Source organism: Rattus norvegicus, chromosome 19, assembly GCF_036323735.1.
Source record: "Rattus norvegicus strain BN/NHsdMcwi chromosome 19, GRCr8, whole genome shotgun sequence".
Taxonomy (NCBI): Eukaryota; Metazoa; Chordata; class Mammalia; order Rodentia; family Muridae; genus Rattus; species Rattus norvegicus.
In genome coordinates, this window is record NC_086037.1 from 40,637,874 (window position 1) to 40,653,987 (window position 16,114).

A 16,114-nucleotide genomic window follows, 5' to 3' on the forward strand; every position below is an offset into this window, starting at 1 on the left:
CATCCATACATCCGTCCATCCATCCACCTACCCACCCACTCATTCATCCATCCATCCATCCATCTACCTACTCATCCATCCATCTGTCCATCCATCCATCCACCAAGTCATCCATCCATCCATCTACCCACTCATCCATCCGTCCGTCTATCTGTCCATCCATCCATCTGTCCACCTACTCATCCATCCATCCACCCACTCATCCATCCGTCTATCTGTCCATCCATTCATCTGTCCACCCACTCATTCATCCATCCACCTACCCACACATCCATCCATCTATCTGTCCATCCATCCATCCGTCCACTTACTCATCTATCCATCCACCCACTCATCCATCCATCCATCTGTCCATCCATCCACCCACTCATCCATCCATCCATCTGTCCATCCATCCACTCATCCATCCATCTACTCACTCATCCATCCATCCGTCTATCTGTCCATCCACCCACCCACTCATTCATCCACATACCCATTGACCCATCCATCCATTCACTCATCCATCTCCTAACCATCTACCTATCCACACACCCGCCCATCTATCCAACTATCCATTCATCTGTCCATTGACCACCCAATACCTACCCATCCATCCATACCCATTCATTCATTCATCCATCCATCCATCCAAGGAACCATCCACGCATCCATCCGTCCATGCACCTGTCTGCAGTAGTTCGAGTAAGAATGACCTCTATGGGCTCCAGTATCGGAACACTTGGTTCGCAGTTTGTGACACTGCTTGGGGAGGTCTATGTGACGCAGCCTTACTAGAGTAAGTACACCGCTGTGGGTCTTGCCCTACTTCCAGTTTTTTCTCTGCTTCATGCTTACACTTGAAGATGTGATCTCTCAGCTTCCTGCTCCTAACACCATGCCTGATGCTTGATACCGAGTCTCCCCACCATGACAGATGCTCACTCCTCTGGAACCATAAACCCAAATACCATAAACACTTCCTTCTCTCAGTCGTTAGAAAGTACCTAAGACACAGTCCTGTCTGTCTACTGACCCTCTCACACACTAAAACTTCACAGAACCTCCTCCTCCCCAAGCCATGATCAATTACAGACACTGCTTCAATGAGATTAAAAACTGAGAGAAATGTCAAAAGTTCACACTCAGAAAACTTGCAAAAATAGCAAAGGCCACAAACCTTTCCAATTCTTTGCAGTTTGTTCAGTGCCCAAACAGCTTGAAGCCTTGCAAGACCCTTGAGGAATATGGTGCACTTTTACTGTTTTGAAGCATCAGTTCCCTTGCAAAGATTCATTCCTAGGGACAGGGCAGGCTGCAGAGAGAGGAAGGAGGAGCAGTCGGGGGTGAGGCGAGTCTGGCATTGGGTCACAGGGAACGGGAGGGAGTGATTAGGAACATACAAACAGATGGTCGAGAGGTGGGAAATCTGGCCTGGGTTTGCGAACCGAGAGATTCCAGTACTAACGGGCAGCAGGTCTGGTGCACTGCTCGGTGGTTGAGCAGTCACAGAGCATGTGCAGGAGGTGCTGGGCTCCTTCCCTAGCACTTGGGGGAAAGGAAATGCGACTGCAGATGCCTTCCCTTTGGCTTAGATCCTGAAGTGACAGCGGATGAGCCCAGCATAGACGCCAAACAATAAGATAATAGGTGCCGAGGAGAGTTTGGCCCAGAGTGGAACAGAAACGCATGGAGAACCTACTATGTGTCATATACTAATCCAAGCACCAGGACAGAGAAGCCCAAATATGTCCGTCATCCACCCATCTCCCTGGAAAGAGTCCATTACGCTGAGTGCTGCCCACCGAAGGAAGTACTACCTGAACTAATGCAGTCAGTCAGTCAGTCAGTCATCCGAGAAGAGAGCCACTAAAAGCCTGATGCGTGGACTGCACGATGCCCTCAGCCACTCTGTGATGTTGCAATGGAATATCCCATGCTGGGTACTGTACGAAAGAAACAAATGCGTTTCTCAAAGCTTCGGAGCCCGATGTCAAAAGCACATCTGTGAGGGTCATCATACTGCATCAGCCGATGGTGGAGATCGGAAAGACAAGACAGAAAGCTTCAGAGGAGGGCGGGGAGAATCGTCCCGCCCCTGGAAGCCTCTTACCCTGACAGCAGCATTAACCCATCCACACAAGCAGGACCCCCAGGTCCTATTCATCTTTTCTGTCTTTGCCGCTCAAGAGCCGAGCCCAGAGCAAGCCACACCCCCAACCCCTCACTTGGGGATCCTAGGCAAGGACTCTACCACTAAGTCTCACGCCCTAGCCTCTCACTGAAGGGTTTTAGGCAGGGTCTCTATGTCTAAGCCACGACCCAGGCCCTCTACGATAGAGCTCTGTAAGTGAACCCTCCCTCACCTCCATCTCTGCCTAGTTGCTTCTCAACCCTATTCCACTGAGGACTAAGCTTCTGAGGGTGAACTCTGGTTTGCAAACTCAGTTGCAGCAGAAGAGAAGGCACTAGAGACTCGTCTGACATCATCCAGCCAGTGGCCTTCAGAAGCGGGGTCTGAGACACAGCCAATGCTGGACCAAGTCCTCCTTGCCCTGCTTGTGTGGATGGGTTAATGCTGCTCTCAGGGTAATAGGTTTCCTGGGGCAGGATGATTCTCCTCTTGTTCCCCACCCTTCTCTGAAGCTTTCTCTCTTGCCCTACACTTCCGTGCAGCCTTTACGACTACCAAGGCCCAAACCATGGCTTCCCACAAACACAGGCAGGCAGGGGACTGACTGAATGTTCTAGTCGTCTTCTGGAAGAACCACTTGTGGACTAAGAGATTGCTCAAGACTGGGCTGCGCGGTGACTGGTGTCCTCTAAACACTGACAGCTCTCAGCTGACTCTAGCTGAAACTTGATGCCTAGACTCAAAGAACACCCTGAATTCATTCATTCCTCAGCTTAGAAATTAACCCACTGATCCGCCCTAGCAGCGTTCCAAACGGCCAAAGAGATAAAACAACACCAAACTGGAAATATCCAGCAAGGACAGATAAACCGTCGACCTAACCCAGGATGTGAGAGAGAAAGAGTAAACAGCCTGCTGCGACCCGCAACCAGAAACGATGCTCAGAAGCGAAGTGCGGATGCTGGACGGGTGATGGCTCAGTGGCACAGAGACCCCAAGCTCAGTTCCCAACTTGCACGTGGTGGCCCATAGTTCAGTTCAAAACACTGACTACCTTCGAGAGCCTGGAGCAGGGAGTGGACCACAAAGTGAAGTCCGTGTTTTCACTCCGGGAATGTGACAGGGCCCTGGGATCCATCCCCATCACCACCAAACAAACAGAGTAACACAGTAATATCAGGAGCTGTAATAACACGTATCCAGACCCTGTAGGTGCACGAGTGGTCACAATTAATTAGTATTAAATCTATCTTCAGATCACGGGGGGGGGGGGGTGTCTAATTCTTTTTACAATGGGATTGTCTGAGCCACCTGTTTATTTAGGTCTCTCTCGTGGCTCCACTGACAAAAGAGCCAAGCCCTCACTGAGTAAACAAGAAGCCAGCGGCAGCAGGTGTGAGGACTAAGAAGTGTCTGCCCTAGGTTGTCTCCCACCTATCCCTATTTGTTTCAGCTCTGACCTCCCCTTTCAGCTTCCCTTCCCCCTCATCCAGTCTCCTCTCAACGAGGCTTCACAGCAGCAAATACAAACCCCACGGCCCTGTGCACGCCTGGCACTGTAAAGACAGGAAAGCCAACAGATGAAGACTTGATTGGCCAGAATCCGCGGGGTCTCGAGGACCACACTCAACCTCTACATTGTTCCCATTCCCCTGAGTTAGGAGTGAGGGGATATACTGAGGATGAAAGCCAGGATCTCATGCACAGAGCGAGTGATCTTCCACTAGGCCATGCCCTGAAACTTGGACTAAAGTTTTTATGTCCATTTAATAGTCATTCGTGTAAAATGGACAGGCCCAAAGTGGGGAACCCATCCAGCAATGTGAGTGGTGTTCCCCAGCAGGCTGATGAAGCTAGACCGTGTCATACGTCCCAGGGGTTGGCCGTGGGAGCAGCCCAACCATCAAGCACCTTTAAGAGCTAGTGGCACTCAGAAGCTGAGTAGGAAGATCACAAGCATGGGGCCTGGCTGCACAGTGAGGCCCTTTCTCAAAATAAAACACAAAGGAGGGCTGAGGGTGCCGCTCCGTGGGCAAGCATGGGGCAGGCAGCACTCATTCCCTGTCTCCATACCTAGCATGGGGTGTGGGTGGGGGGAACAGTGAGATAAGAGAGATAGCTCAGTCAGCCAAGCATTTGCCTTGCTAGCATGGGGATGTTAGCTCAATCCCCAGAACCCACATAAAATGTCAAGCAAGGTAGCATGAGCTGGTCACTCCTGCACTGGGGAGGTAGAAACAGAAAGATCCTGGGGTCCACGGGCCACCCAGCCTGCCCACTCGGAAGACAAAATGTCTCCAGCTACTTCGTCCATGTGTGCATATGAATATAGGCAAACACACACACACACACACACACACACACACACACACAGAGACACACACAGAAACACACACACACACTATCAAAGGGTGTGAGGCCCTGGGTTCAATTTCCAGCACCCCAAAATGACAAGAATGTGTCTGTAGAGACCAACATCCTCAGTTTTCCAGAGCTGATGGACACCTCAAAAACCTGGGGCAGCTTAACTGGAAGAGGCAGCTCACACAGTCTGCCAGTCTTGCCCAACCTTCAAATATTTCTTGAGTTTTTCACTCTCTTAGATAATCAGGGGAGACAGAGTTGGGAGTCTGGGGAGGCGTACTCAACATACTCTGTTTTGTTTAGGTTTCTGATATGAGGTTGAGACTGACCTCGAACCCATGATTCTCCTGACAGGTGGGTCTTCCACACCAAGAAACCTCCCAAATTCTAATCAAGATCTGAGCCGTGTTCTCCTGGTGGGTCTACAGTGAGCACCCAGGGATGGCCAGAGAAGCCGTTGGAGCCTTTGGTCTCATTCTAAGTTGGTCTCCTGACCAGCTCTGAAGGACAGGACAAGGGGTGGGAGGGAGGCTCCAGGAAGCTAATTACACAGTTCAAACCCTCACCCTGTCACCCCTGAGGGAGGGACTGAGCAGCGGAAGGGAAGTAATTTTATCTCAGACCGAAGGGAATCGAAAAGTGGGCCAAACGGACGTGAGGGTTTTTTTTGTTTGTTTGTTTTGGTTTGTTTTGGTGGTGGTGGTGGTGGTGGTGGTGGTGGTGGTGGTGGTGGTGGTGGTGGTGGTGGTGTGTGTGTGTGTGTGTGTGTGTGTGTTATTTTTTTCCCTTTCCCTGAAAGGTTCCAGAAAGAATCAAGGATGCCCAATGTTTGAGGGATATGTTAGAAACAGTAATGTCTGCCTGACAAATTCACACAGGCCCATCTTGAGAACACAACACCAGGAAACCTACATGGAAGACCAAGATTATTATCTCAGCATTTGGGAGGCAGAGGCAGGAGGATAAGGAGTTCAAGGGCCAGCCTCAGCTACATGAAATCCTATACATACACTCACATATGCACGCACGCACGCACGCACGCACGCATGCACACATATACACACACACCAACCAAAATTACTTACTGAAGACAGAATGGAATGGCCATACCCACAATTTTCTCAGCAGCACCCCCACCCCTGCCCCAAGAGCCTCTGAAGACATTAGTAGAGGCAGCTTCCTCACAACCCGACGTGAGGAAACTGAGGCCTCAACCCCAGAGATGGGGTGGCTTCAAGGAACCTAACACTTGAGGCTGGTCTACTCATGTGCCAAGGCACTTCCTGGTTGTCGTTTTGTTCTACTGAGGTTTCTTTTTGTCCGAGACAGGGCCTCATGTAGCCCAGACTGGCCTCAAACTGGCTATGTAGCCCAGGATGACTTTGTACTTCTAATTCTCCTGCCTCCACCTCCTGGATGCTGGGATCACAGGTGTGCACCCCAAAGCCTAGTTTCTACAACGCTGGGGATGGAACCCAGGGCTCTGTGCATGTTGGGCAAGCACCAGCTGGGCCACATCTCTAGCCCCAGAAGGGGTTTCTTCTCCCCTCTGTCCTCCTCGGGACTCATTCATGGCCCTTTCCTCAAGAGATGATTCTTGGAAATGAATTAGCTGCCTGAGAGTGGGGCCGAGTAAGCCCTCCTAGCGGTGACTTCGACAGAGAGAAAGTACATTCACAGTCCTTCTACGAGCAGCAGCGAACAAGGGTGTACACCCCAAGCACCTAGTAGGCAACTCACTTTCCATCTCCAAAGGCCTGGTTTCACTGCCCAAGCAGCACTTAGGAGACCTTCCCTGGTTTAACAGACTTGTTCACGGTCCCCAGGCCTCTGCCCTAAAAACCTGGGGCATGAAAATATCAATACAAGAACAAATCATTGTTGCAGCAGACAGACAGACAGACAGCCCCTTCTTGCACTCACTCAACCAAAGTTTAAGGTGATTTGCCAGCACAGATCTGTCGTGATGAAGGTGATAGGGTGATGGAGCCTGACATTTTGCGACTGCAGAAACAAGGACCCCCTCTAGTGTGAGCACAGAGCTTCTGAGTGTATCCTCGGTCACACCCGGTTATGGCTTCTCACCGCTGTCCCTTCTTACAAAGCTCAGTGTCTGCTCTTCCACCATGAGGCCAACCCTTGGTATGGAGCTCAGGATCTGGGATCTGGGGGGATAACAGACAGTGGACGGTTCCCTGTGGCCTCTCTGGAGGACAGTTTGGACATATCACCTCTCGCACAATTAAGGCTGCTCCTCTAAGGAGACCCACCCATCCCAACCCTGGGCCTTTACCAAAGAGAAATGAAATATATCCCCACAGTGTTCCCAATAAAACCCGGACACCAGCACTGACAGCTGCTCTATTCATAATCACCCACACTGGAGACATCCAAAATGTCCTTCAGCTGGGACCCAGGGGACAAACTGTAGCCCATCCACTGAGCACTACTTAGCAATTAAAAGGAAGACTCTAAAAGGGTGGGATGGCACACACCTTTAATCGCAGCATTCAGGAGGCAGAAGTAGGTGGATCTCTGCGTTTGAGTCCAGCCTGGTCTACGCAGTGAGTTTTGGGGAAGCTGGGGTTACCTATGAGATGGGGATCCAGTGGGTGGGAATGGGGATAAGCTAATGATACTCCGCTACCACAGACCAGAGTGAAGCCAGCCTCCAAAAGCTCTGGGCTGCCTGTCTCCCAGCACTAGAATGCAGGAGATCAAGAAGGCAGGCAGATGGAGAGACTTTGCCTCAGAAAATCAAGATCTAGGGTTGTGGTTCAATGATGGAGTTCTTGCCTACTGTGCAGGAAGCTCAAGGTTCCATCCATAGCACTGAAGGGGAAAAAAAAAAAGCTAGTACACGATTCTATTTCTAGAACCTTCTAGAAAAAAGAACTCTAGAAAAGGAGATGAGGTCACAGGTCACAAGGGACTGGAGATGTGAGGTGCTGACTCAGACAAGGAACAGGGAATATTTTGGGGAGATGGAGCTGCTCTGTTGTCAAACAGGACAGTGGCTTCGCAGCCTATGCACCTGTCAAAACTCACCAAACAATACACGTGAAAGACAAAGCCCGGTACAGAGAGATCACACCTTGGTTAACCTGCTTTCCGAGCGGAAGGGAACAGACCACCGGATGTGCTAGGATGAACTGGGGAGCCCAAGCACAGCCCTGAGCTAGCAGCTAGCTATCCAGTGTGCCCTAGAATCACACGATACAATCCCAACACTCCGGAGACTGAGGCATCAGGGTTATGAGTTCAAGATCAACCTGAGCTATAAGAGTGAGACAAATCTCAAAGAGGAGGAAGGAGGAGGGGAAAGAGCACATGATAGAAGGGCAGGGTCCTGAGTCACATCCCAAGGCAGGCAAACAGACAGACCGACCAACCGACCGACCAGAACCATCATTTTAATGAAAGAAACCTACAAACATAAGACCCAGGATTGCTACAGGCAGATGCTCCCTTGCTTACAGTGGAACCATATCTTAAAGAACCACCGATACACCAGATAAACTGAAAATCACTGAATCAGCCCTGCAGGCCCTAAATGAGCCCACGTCAGCCATCACCCTTGCCATCGCTGGCACAAACCACCTGGCACTACTGTTTGTTTAGTAGCCCAGCATGACAAGCTGTCAATAGACCATATTCTGCTAGCCCAAGATAGGACCACAATTCAAAATCCTGAGTATGGTAGCTATTGTCTGCTCTTTCTCTAGCCTCGTTAAGTCAGAGAATCCTGAATTGAACACCAGAGTTAAATCAGAGAGTTATCTCTGCAATATTCCTGGCAGGGTGGAGGGTCGGGGACAGGGTTGGGGAGAGCTGTATCGGCAGACCTTCATTAAACACACTGGTTTTTCTGCTTCAGAACCTACCCCAATGCTTACCAAGTGGGCCATACAAGAGCTGGGGCTTGGGGTTCAGTGGCCCAACATGTATAACATGCTGGTTCCCCGTCCCCAGCACCTCAAAGGACCACAAAGACCCTGGGCCAGTTTGGTTTTGCTTCCAGATGGGCAAATCTTCAAATTCTCAGAGATTTTTAGATGAGGGATCATTCCTTTGTGGAATAAACTTCCCAGTGGCAAAGCCAGGGTAATTCTTACTTCTCAGATGGCTTCTCTGGAAACTCCTAGCAACTGGATATGACAGGAAAACTCTATAGCTCAAAACACCTCCCCATCTCAGTAAAACTCTCTAGAACATTCCGTTTCAGGACAGGCCAAGTGTCTGACCATGTGCCGTTACATCTCATGCGGGTCCTATCGCACTTCTCGGTTCTAGAGGAGAGCCAATTAGCCCTGATGCCATGGTGACTCCAGGCTCCTTCTTGAGTTTCTACAAACTTGGCTAATGTGTGATGGATGAGGCACACAAACGAGGGCCCCAGCACCAAAGAGTCAGAATTCACCGCCAGTGCAGGGAGGCACGCTAGCCTAAGGAGGGTGGAAAAGATGACGGTGACATCTGACGGAGCAGGTGGCACCATGAGGGGATACTCTAGGAAAGTTGAGGTTCCTTTTATGGAGTCAACAGATCCTAGCTCTGTGGGGGACATCACAGCCCCCCTCCTCAGACTTCCAATGAATGGGGCCACGAGTAAAAGTGTATGCCACTCGGGGCAGCTCGCTGAGAGAACAGCGCGGGTTATAGACCGTGCTCTGAGTTTCTTACCCGGATACAAGGACACCTCTTCCTGAGACTGAGCTGCTGGGTGACAGAGAGGATAGAACTGAGGTGGCCCACTGCCCCAAAGTGGAGAGAAGGCAAGGCTCCACCCTTCTTCGCAGCTGACCACACTGGAACTGGCGGCTGGGAGGAAGATTCTCAGGCTACCGTCAACTCCATAGTCCTGTAATCCCTCCTCCTCCACTGACAGCAAAGACGGCCACATTTCATAGGGCCCCATGACCTCCGTAAACTGAGCCTAAAAGCACGCCTGCTCTACACATTAGAAACTGGTAGGGTCGGGCCAACCAAGGCCAGCTCCAAGGGAGACAAGAGAAAGCACAGACGAGAACACCCCTAAAGGCCCATGATAAACATCCAAGAGGCCATCACACAGTAACGCTCTGGATGCACTTGTAGCATGAGGAAACATCTTAAAGGTACCCACAGAGCATTAGGTATAAAAGAACACTGCCCTGGCCCTGTTTGCAGGAGGCTTAAAAGGAGGTTAGAAGGTCAGCTGACCTTGTTTGGGGGTGACCAGGAAGGGGAAGGCAGGGGTACTTTGGCCTGGAGGCAGCGCATTCATCAATGGTGCCCAAACCGACTCTTGTGCTTGCCTGTACACGTCTTAGACTTTATTCTAAAAAAGAAATACTGAATGTATTTCAGCTGCTAAAGTGCTTGCCAAGCCTGTGTGGGACCCTGGTTCCAGCCCCAGCACAGAGTAAAGCTGGGGTCGTGACTCATTCTACCCAGCCACATAGAGAGTTTGAGGCCAGCCTGGACTACATGAGACCCTGTCTTCACCTCCCTGAGAAAAGGTTTAGAGAAATTACTTAAGCACTTATTATTTTCAATGCTAATAGTACTTGGATTTTTTTTTCTTCTTGTTTAAAGTCAGTGTTCTGTGTGGTGGTATCTTGACTCCCAGGCGAGTCTACATTGTCTCCTCCCACTGGCCTGAATTTCTTGATGCAACAGCCTCAGGTCTTCTGTTCCTCCCTCCCCAGCCCTGCCGGAAGCAGGTCCCTGCAGGATGACCTGGCTTGGAGACTGCTGGGTTTGGGATGGGGCTGTGGAGAAGTGCCTGACTCTTCGGGTCAAAAAGGGGACAGAGGCTCTCAGAGAGGGCGGGAAACTGCATATACTCATTTAAGCTACCCAGTGCAAGTGAGGCCTGAACTAGCCAAGAAACAAGGTTGGGGTGCTCTCATGGTGCCCGGGGCTCAGCCCAAATATGCCTCTTGTGAGGGGCTATCATCCAGTTCTCAGAGCTGCATTCAGGGTGGACAGGGGTGAGCTGAGGACAACTGAGGGGCTCCCCAACTCTTCTGCCTCCTCTTGTAAGCCACAGAAAGAGGGAAAGCCATTTCAACAAGAAAGGCCCTCAGTCCAGTGACTGTTCCCCCAAGACGGCAGCCCCTAGAGCCATCTGAAGTTGTGTTCTGACCTGACAGGCTCCAAGCCACTCTTTCCAGTATGTGTACTAAAGTCACACGTCCTCTGAACATGTTACTGGGCTGCAATGCTTGGGAGGGCACACTGCCAGCCTTCAGGACCAACCTTTGCAAGAAGGAACTCGGGGGCAAAATCCTGGCACCTAGCTGAAGCACAAATAACACTGTGGTTAAGGAGACATCCCTCAAAAAGAGAAGGCCTTCCACTACATAAATCTTCATTTTCACCAGCCTTCAAGTAAGCCACATACTCCAAAACCTCCTGCTCTCTTGATATAATTTCACAGCCCCAGGAACCGACCATCTGGAGCCCCCAGAAGTGAATGCATCCATCCGTGCTCTTCAAGCAGGAACCCTAAGAGCCCAGCTCTGTCTGAGACGGAAGGGCCCCACCCATTACAGAGGAAATACAGACCCCTTTCGAACTCTAAGGACCTGACCAGCCTGGATAATCCTGGCCCTCAACAAACTGGAGCCTGAAAAGCCAAGAGGCACACTTGGGCATGGCACGGTGGCCAGCAAGCCTGGGGAGCAGGGTGTGTCCCCCAACACCGGGAATCTGGGTCATGCTTAGACGGCAAAGAAACCTCGACTCTACCCACCCGCGCCTGCCTGCATCTCTCCAGATGCTAAGCAAGTCCTCTTCCAGGTTTATGGGAAGCAAACGAGGACTTCATGGAATCAGGGGCACTGTGTGTGCAATCAGTCTTGGCAGAGAAAAAAACGGCTCTTGGACATTTTCCTCTGGGTCTGTCATGGAAGGGGGATTGCCCACCTGCCTACGATGTTCCTATGGAGTCTGATCCTTCTGATGTTACCCCCCAGGTCCCCAGTGTATGAGAAGCTATACCCAAGTCCACAAGCAGCCCTTCAAAGGGTCCCTGTTTCTTTTCCTCCCTTCAGCCTTCTCTCATACTCAAACAGCCCACCTCACATCTTCCCAGACCACAAGGCCTCACCAGGTGGATGGTTTTATGATTCTTTACACCCCAAAAGATAGGGCTGAAGGAGCTCTGATCTGTTGCAGAAGGGAATGGAAGTTGCACACAGGGGTTCTGAAGATGTGTCCCTCAAACCTCTGAAAAAAGACAGTCCCCAGATACAGCTGGTGGCCCACCCAGAGCCACTAGCTGAAGGATGGCTTCTCCACTGCCAGGCCACATGGTATCCCATACCCTAGGCCTGAGGATGCTACCTTGGGTAGAAGGCCAGGGTTGAGAAATCGGAGTACTATTCCGAAGGATTCGAGGGGGACATGTATGGGTTCTCCTACCCTGTAACCCAAATCGTCCAGGCACTGGCCCAGGTGGGCCAGTGCTCCATCAGAAGTCAGACCCCATCAGAAGAGCCCCCATCGGTGTCCCCACACGACCCAGGATCCAGACCTTCGGTCTTCAAAAGGAACCACTCACTCCCCCAGTCCCAAGCCTCCTAACTACTCCCAGGCTCACTCTGCAGCTCCAGCCCAGCAGGCCTGGAGGCTGCCTCCCTCAGCTACCGGGCCCCCACCTCCAGCCCGTAGCCGCCGAGAAGCCCCCCAGCTCCCATCAGCCCCCAGGTCTCTCTCCCAGCCCCGCAGAGGGAGAAGGAGGAGGAGGAAGAGGAGGAGGAAGAAGAGGAGAAGGAAGAGGAGGGGGAGGAGGAGGGGAGGCGCAGCCGCCCGGGCTGGGGCAAAAGGATATGGCCATTCCGTGATCTTTTTGGCGTATTTTCTCACCACGTTGTCTTCACTGAAGAGGAACAGGGAGCGGTTGACCGTGAGGCAGTTCTGGCGGACAGGGATGGGGTTGTAGAGGGCCATGGTCCGCGCTCTCTGCGCCATCGACTGCTTGTACATCCTCTGCGCTCCGGGCTGCCCGCCCTGCCGGCTGCCCCCGGCTCCTCGGCCGCCCGCGGCGCCCACGACCACCCCGGCGGCCGGCCCTGAGCCTCCTCCGCCTGCGCCGTAGCGGCCCGGCATCTCGTCTCCAAAGCGGGCCATTCTGCAAAGAGCAAAGGGCCTCGGGTTACGCGGCGGCTGCTGTTGCTGCGGCGAGCGCTGCGGAAGCCACGGCCACCGCCACCACCACCACCACCACCACCGCCGCCGCTGCTCAGGCTGGCCGGGCTGTGGGGACGGCGGCTGCACCTGCGACTGCGGAGACGCTCCACGGCCCAGCCCATCGGGCGGCGGCGCCCGGCCTCGGCTCGGGGGGCTCACGAGCGGGACGGCCCGGCCGAGCCGGGGAGCGCGGCTCGGGACATGCCGGCAGAGGCGGTGACCCCGGGCGGGAGGAGGGGTGCGGGGGAGGGCGCGGGGGCGGGGCGCGGGGGAGGGGCGCGGCAAAAATAACCGGGGACGCGATCCAGGCGATCCCCGGCCACCCACTCCGGAGAAGAAAAAATATTTTCAGTTGAAAAAAAAATCAGTTAAAAAAATAGTGTAAAAAGATCAGTTTTTTCTTTTTTTAAAGCAACGCTCCAATGCACACCCCCTTTAAAACGCGAAGTCTAAGCGAAGGACGTCCCCCCTCCCTGGGACGCAGCGACTAGCTTCAAATTCCTCCGAGGTCCTGGTCAGCTTGGCATCTTGCTAAAGGCGTGGGCTCGGCCCATTAGTAAGAAAAATAAAATAAAATAAAAAGAAGAAAAATTAAATAACGAAAAACCAAAACCAGGTCTTTGCTATAGGAAGAGGGTGGCAGCGAAGGATTTGTCCGTCTGTTTTGCTGACTTTCTTAGACCTGGAAAGAATAGAAAATTCCTGAAAACGCTGCAGCCCCTCCCCCAAATCCAACCCGACTGGAGAGCGGGGGGCGGAGGAGCGGGGCGCAGGGGCGCGGCGGGGCTCGGAGGCGTCAGGGAGCCGCTGGTCCCCGGCTTTGAAAAAAGCCGATCTGTTTTCCTCCTGATTCAGCAGCCGCCGGCTCCTCTGCGCGCGGAAGCGTGTGTGCGCGCAGCCAGGCGCGGCGCAGCCTCGGCCGGGGGAAAATTGCAGCAGCGCAGTCTTGAAAATTCCCCACGGGGGGAAGGAGGCGAGAGAGCGAGCGAACGAGCGAGGGAGGGCGGTGCGCGGCGCTCGGCAGCGGCTCCGGCTGCGGCAGAGCCTGGCAGCATCCCACCCCCGGGCGCCTCCCTCCCTTCCCCCAGCTCCGCTGAAAGAAGAGGTGCGGGGTGAGAGAAGGGAGCTGCCCGGTCGGGAGCCGGGGCTAGATCGCGGCCCTGCGCCCTAGAGCAAGACCCACCCGGCGACACGCGCAACCAATCACCGGCGCGGGAGCAGGCGCGGCCAGGCGCGCAGGGGGAAGTCGGGACAGAGTCTTCCCGCACAGGGGACCTTGCCTACCACCCGAGGTCCGCGCTGCTGCCTAGAATGAGGCGTGCCCAGCAGGGAGGAAGAAACTTAAAAGACCAGAGGGTTTGGTCTGGAGACTTGGTGCCGGTGGCCATCGCTGAACAAATGGGGTCTGTTGAGTAGAAGACAGTTTTTATGAACTAGAAGGACGATTTGGGGCACTTCTAGGAAGGTTGTGGGTCCCAGGGGGCCAATCTAAGCTAATGTCAGGAGAACAGGGTGGCAGCACTTGTGAGGTCCCAGGAGCAGACTACTCACCGAGTCCTAGGGTGCTGGGAGTCGGGGCTGCTGGCCTAGGTCGGCTTGGCCCCTGCCCTACTAGGTACTTGGATCACCCCACCAGCTTTTTCTTTCTTTTCTTTTCTTTTCTTTCTTTCTTTTTTTTTTTTTTCTATTTGGAAACTCCATAAACACAGAGAAAACTCCATAAATCACAAATGAACAAGTTGAGGAATTGCTGCGAATGAACCCTCCTGGAAGCCAGCTCCCCAGAAACCCGCCCACAGGCCTACACAGGGGCCAGCGCCAGTATAACTTATGCCTGAGCATTCCACTAATTCTTTTAGCTTTATTTATGACCTCGGCATGCCTTCCTCCACAGGAGTTGTTTTGCTTCTTTTGATCCCATAATAAGTGTCATTCTGCAGAACCTGTGGGTGATACATTTTCTTTGCTGTATAGTACTCTATAAAGAAAATTCTACAGTTTGTCCACTTTCTTTCTATTTTTAATGGGCATCTGGGCTTTTTCTATTTGGGGCCACAGTACAGCATTGCCTGAGACACCACATGCATGTGAGCTTGCCCCGCTTGTGGAGAGGGCCATGTATGGACAGTGTTTCAGGCTCTATTCATGTAGTAGCTTCAGGTTTAGAGGATGTGGAACTATCTTCTAACGCAGATGTACCAAGAAGTAGTTTTGGAAGCTAGAAAGGTGGCTTAGTAGGCAGAGTGTAGGCTGCTCTTCCAAAGGACCTCAGTTGGATTCCCAGCACCCACATGGTGGCTTACAGCCAGCTCTAACTCCAGTTCCCGGCAATCCAACACCATCTTCTGGCTTTCTTGGGCACCGGTGGGCATGTGGTGCATAGGCATGCATTCAAACGAAACACTCATAAATATAAACTGAAATAATAAACTTTTTTTTTTTCGGAGCTGAGGACCGAACCCAGGGCCTTGTGCTTGCTAGGCAAGCGCTCTACCACTGAGCTAAATCCCCAACCCGAAATAATAAACTTTTAAAGGGAAAGAATGGATCTCAGAGACCAGCAAGATGGCACAGTGGTAAAAGGGCTCGCCACCAAGCCTGCTGACACGAGTTGGAGACCCAGGACCCATATGGTAGGAGGTGTGCCGATCTAAGCTCGTGTCAGGAGATCTGGGCAGCAGCACCCGTGGAGCTCCCAGGAGCAGACTACTCACCGAGTCCTGGGGTGCTGGGGGGTCCTGGGGGGGCCTCTCACAAAGTCTCCATACACATGCACACAATTAAAAATACAATTAATGTTTTTGATCATAAAGGAATTTTTTAAATAGGTGCAAGCCTGTCATCAGAGGCTGAGGCAGGGGGATCGTGATTTATCTTGAATTTCACTAAGCCTAAATGTGCATAGACTGGAGCGTGGAGCATGGAAGGAGGCAAATCTTCAGCTAGTTAAAACCTGCTTGGCCCACACACAGTATCTGAGTTCATTTGGGACACTCTAGAATGATGTTATGTCTGTATATAAATTCCCAAGCCTGTGCATTTTAAGATTTTTCTAATTTGTCAAAGCAAGCCAGGTGTAGTAGTATCCACCTGTCACTCAAGAGGCAGAGGCAGGAGGATTATCTAAGTTCAGGTACAGTCTGGGCTCCAGGGTACACTTTAGGCTAGTCAAATCCTGCTTCAAACGACAAAGCATTAAATAAATCACAGCAAAGAACTTGATACCGCAGGCATGGCGTATGTGATTAACGCACACAGGGGCAGAGCTGTGTGAGCGGGTTCAGGGCGCTCACCGCACCGTGATGGTGTTTCTATCTGACCCTGTCTGCTTTCCACTGTCTCAAGAGCCAATAGCATGGCACAGGAAGCTGCTGCCTCAGGAGATTTGGAATCAGCCCAGGAGACCTGCCTCTTGCAGGACCTTTCCCATACCATTGCTAAGATTCACTCCACCTGCAG

At 52.3% G+C, this 16,114-nt stretch overlaps 1 protein-coding gene across 13 annotated transcripts in view; it reads right to left on the reverse strand.

Moving 5' to 3' along the window:
• Positions 1 to 16,114, reverse strand: part of Cacna1a (calcium voltage-gated channel subunit alpha1 A) — a 299,251-nt gene that overhangs the window by 212,314 nt on the left and 70,823 nt on the right. For 11 of the 13 annotated variants that reach the window (XM_063277790.1, XM_063277793.1, XM_039097487.2 and 8 more), the window contains exon 3: positions 12,297 to 12,596. In XM_063277790.1, the coding sequence (XP_063133860.1) occupies positions 12,297 to 12,596 (300 nt within the window). 13 annotated transcript variants of the gene reach the window in all.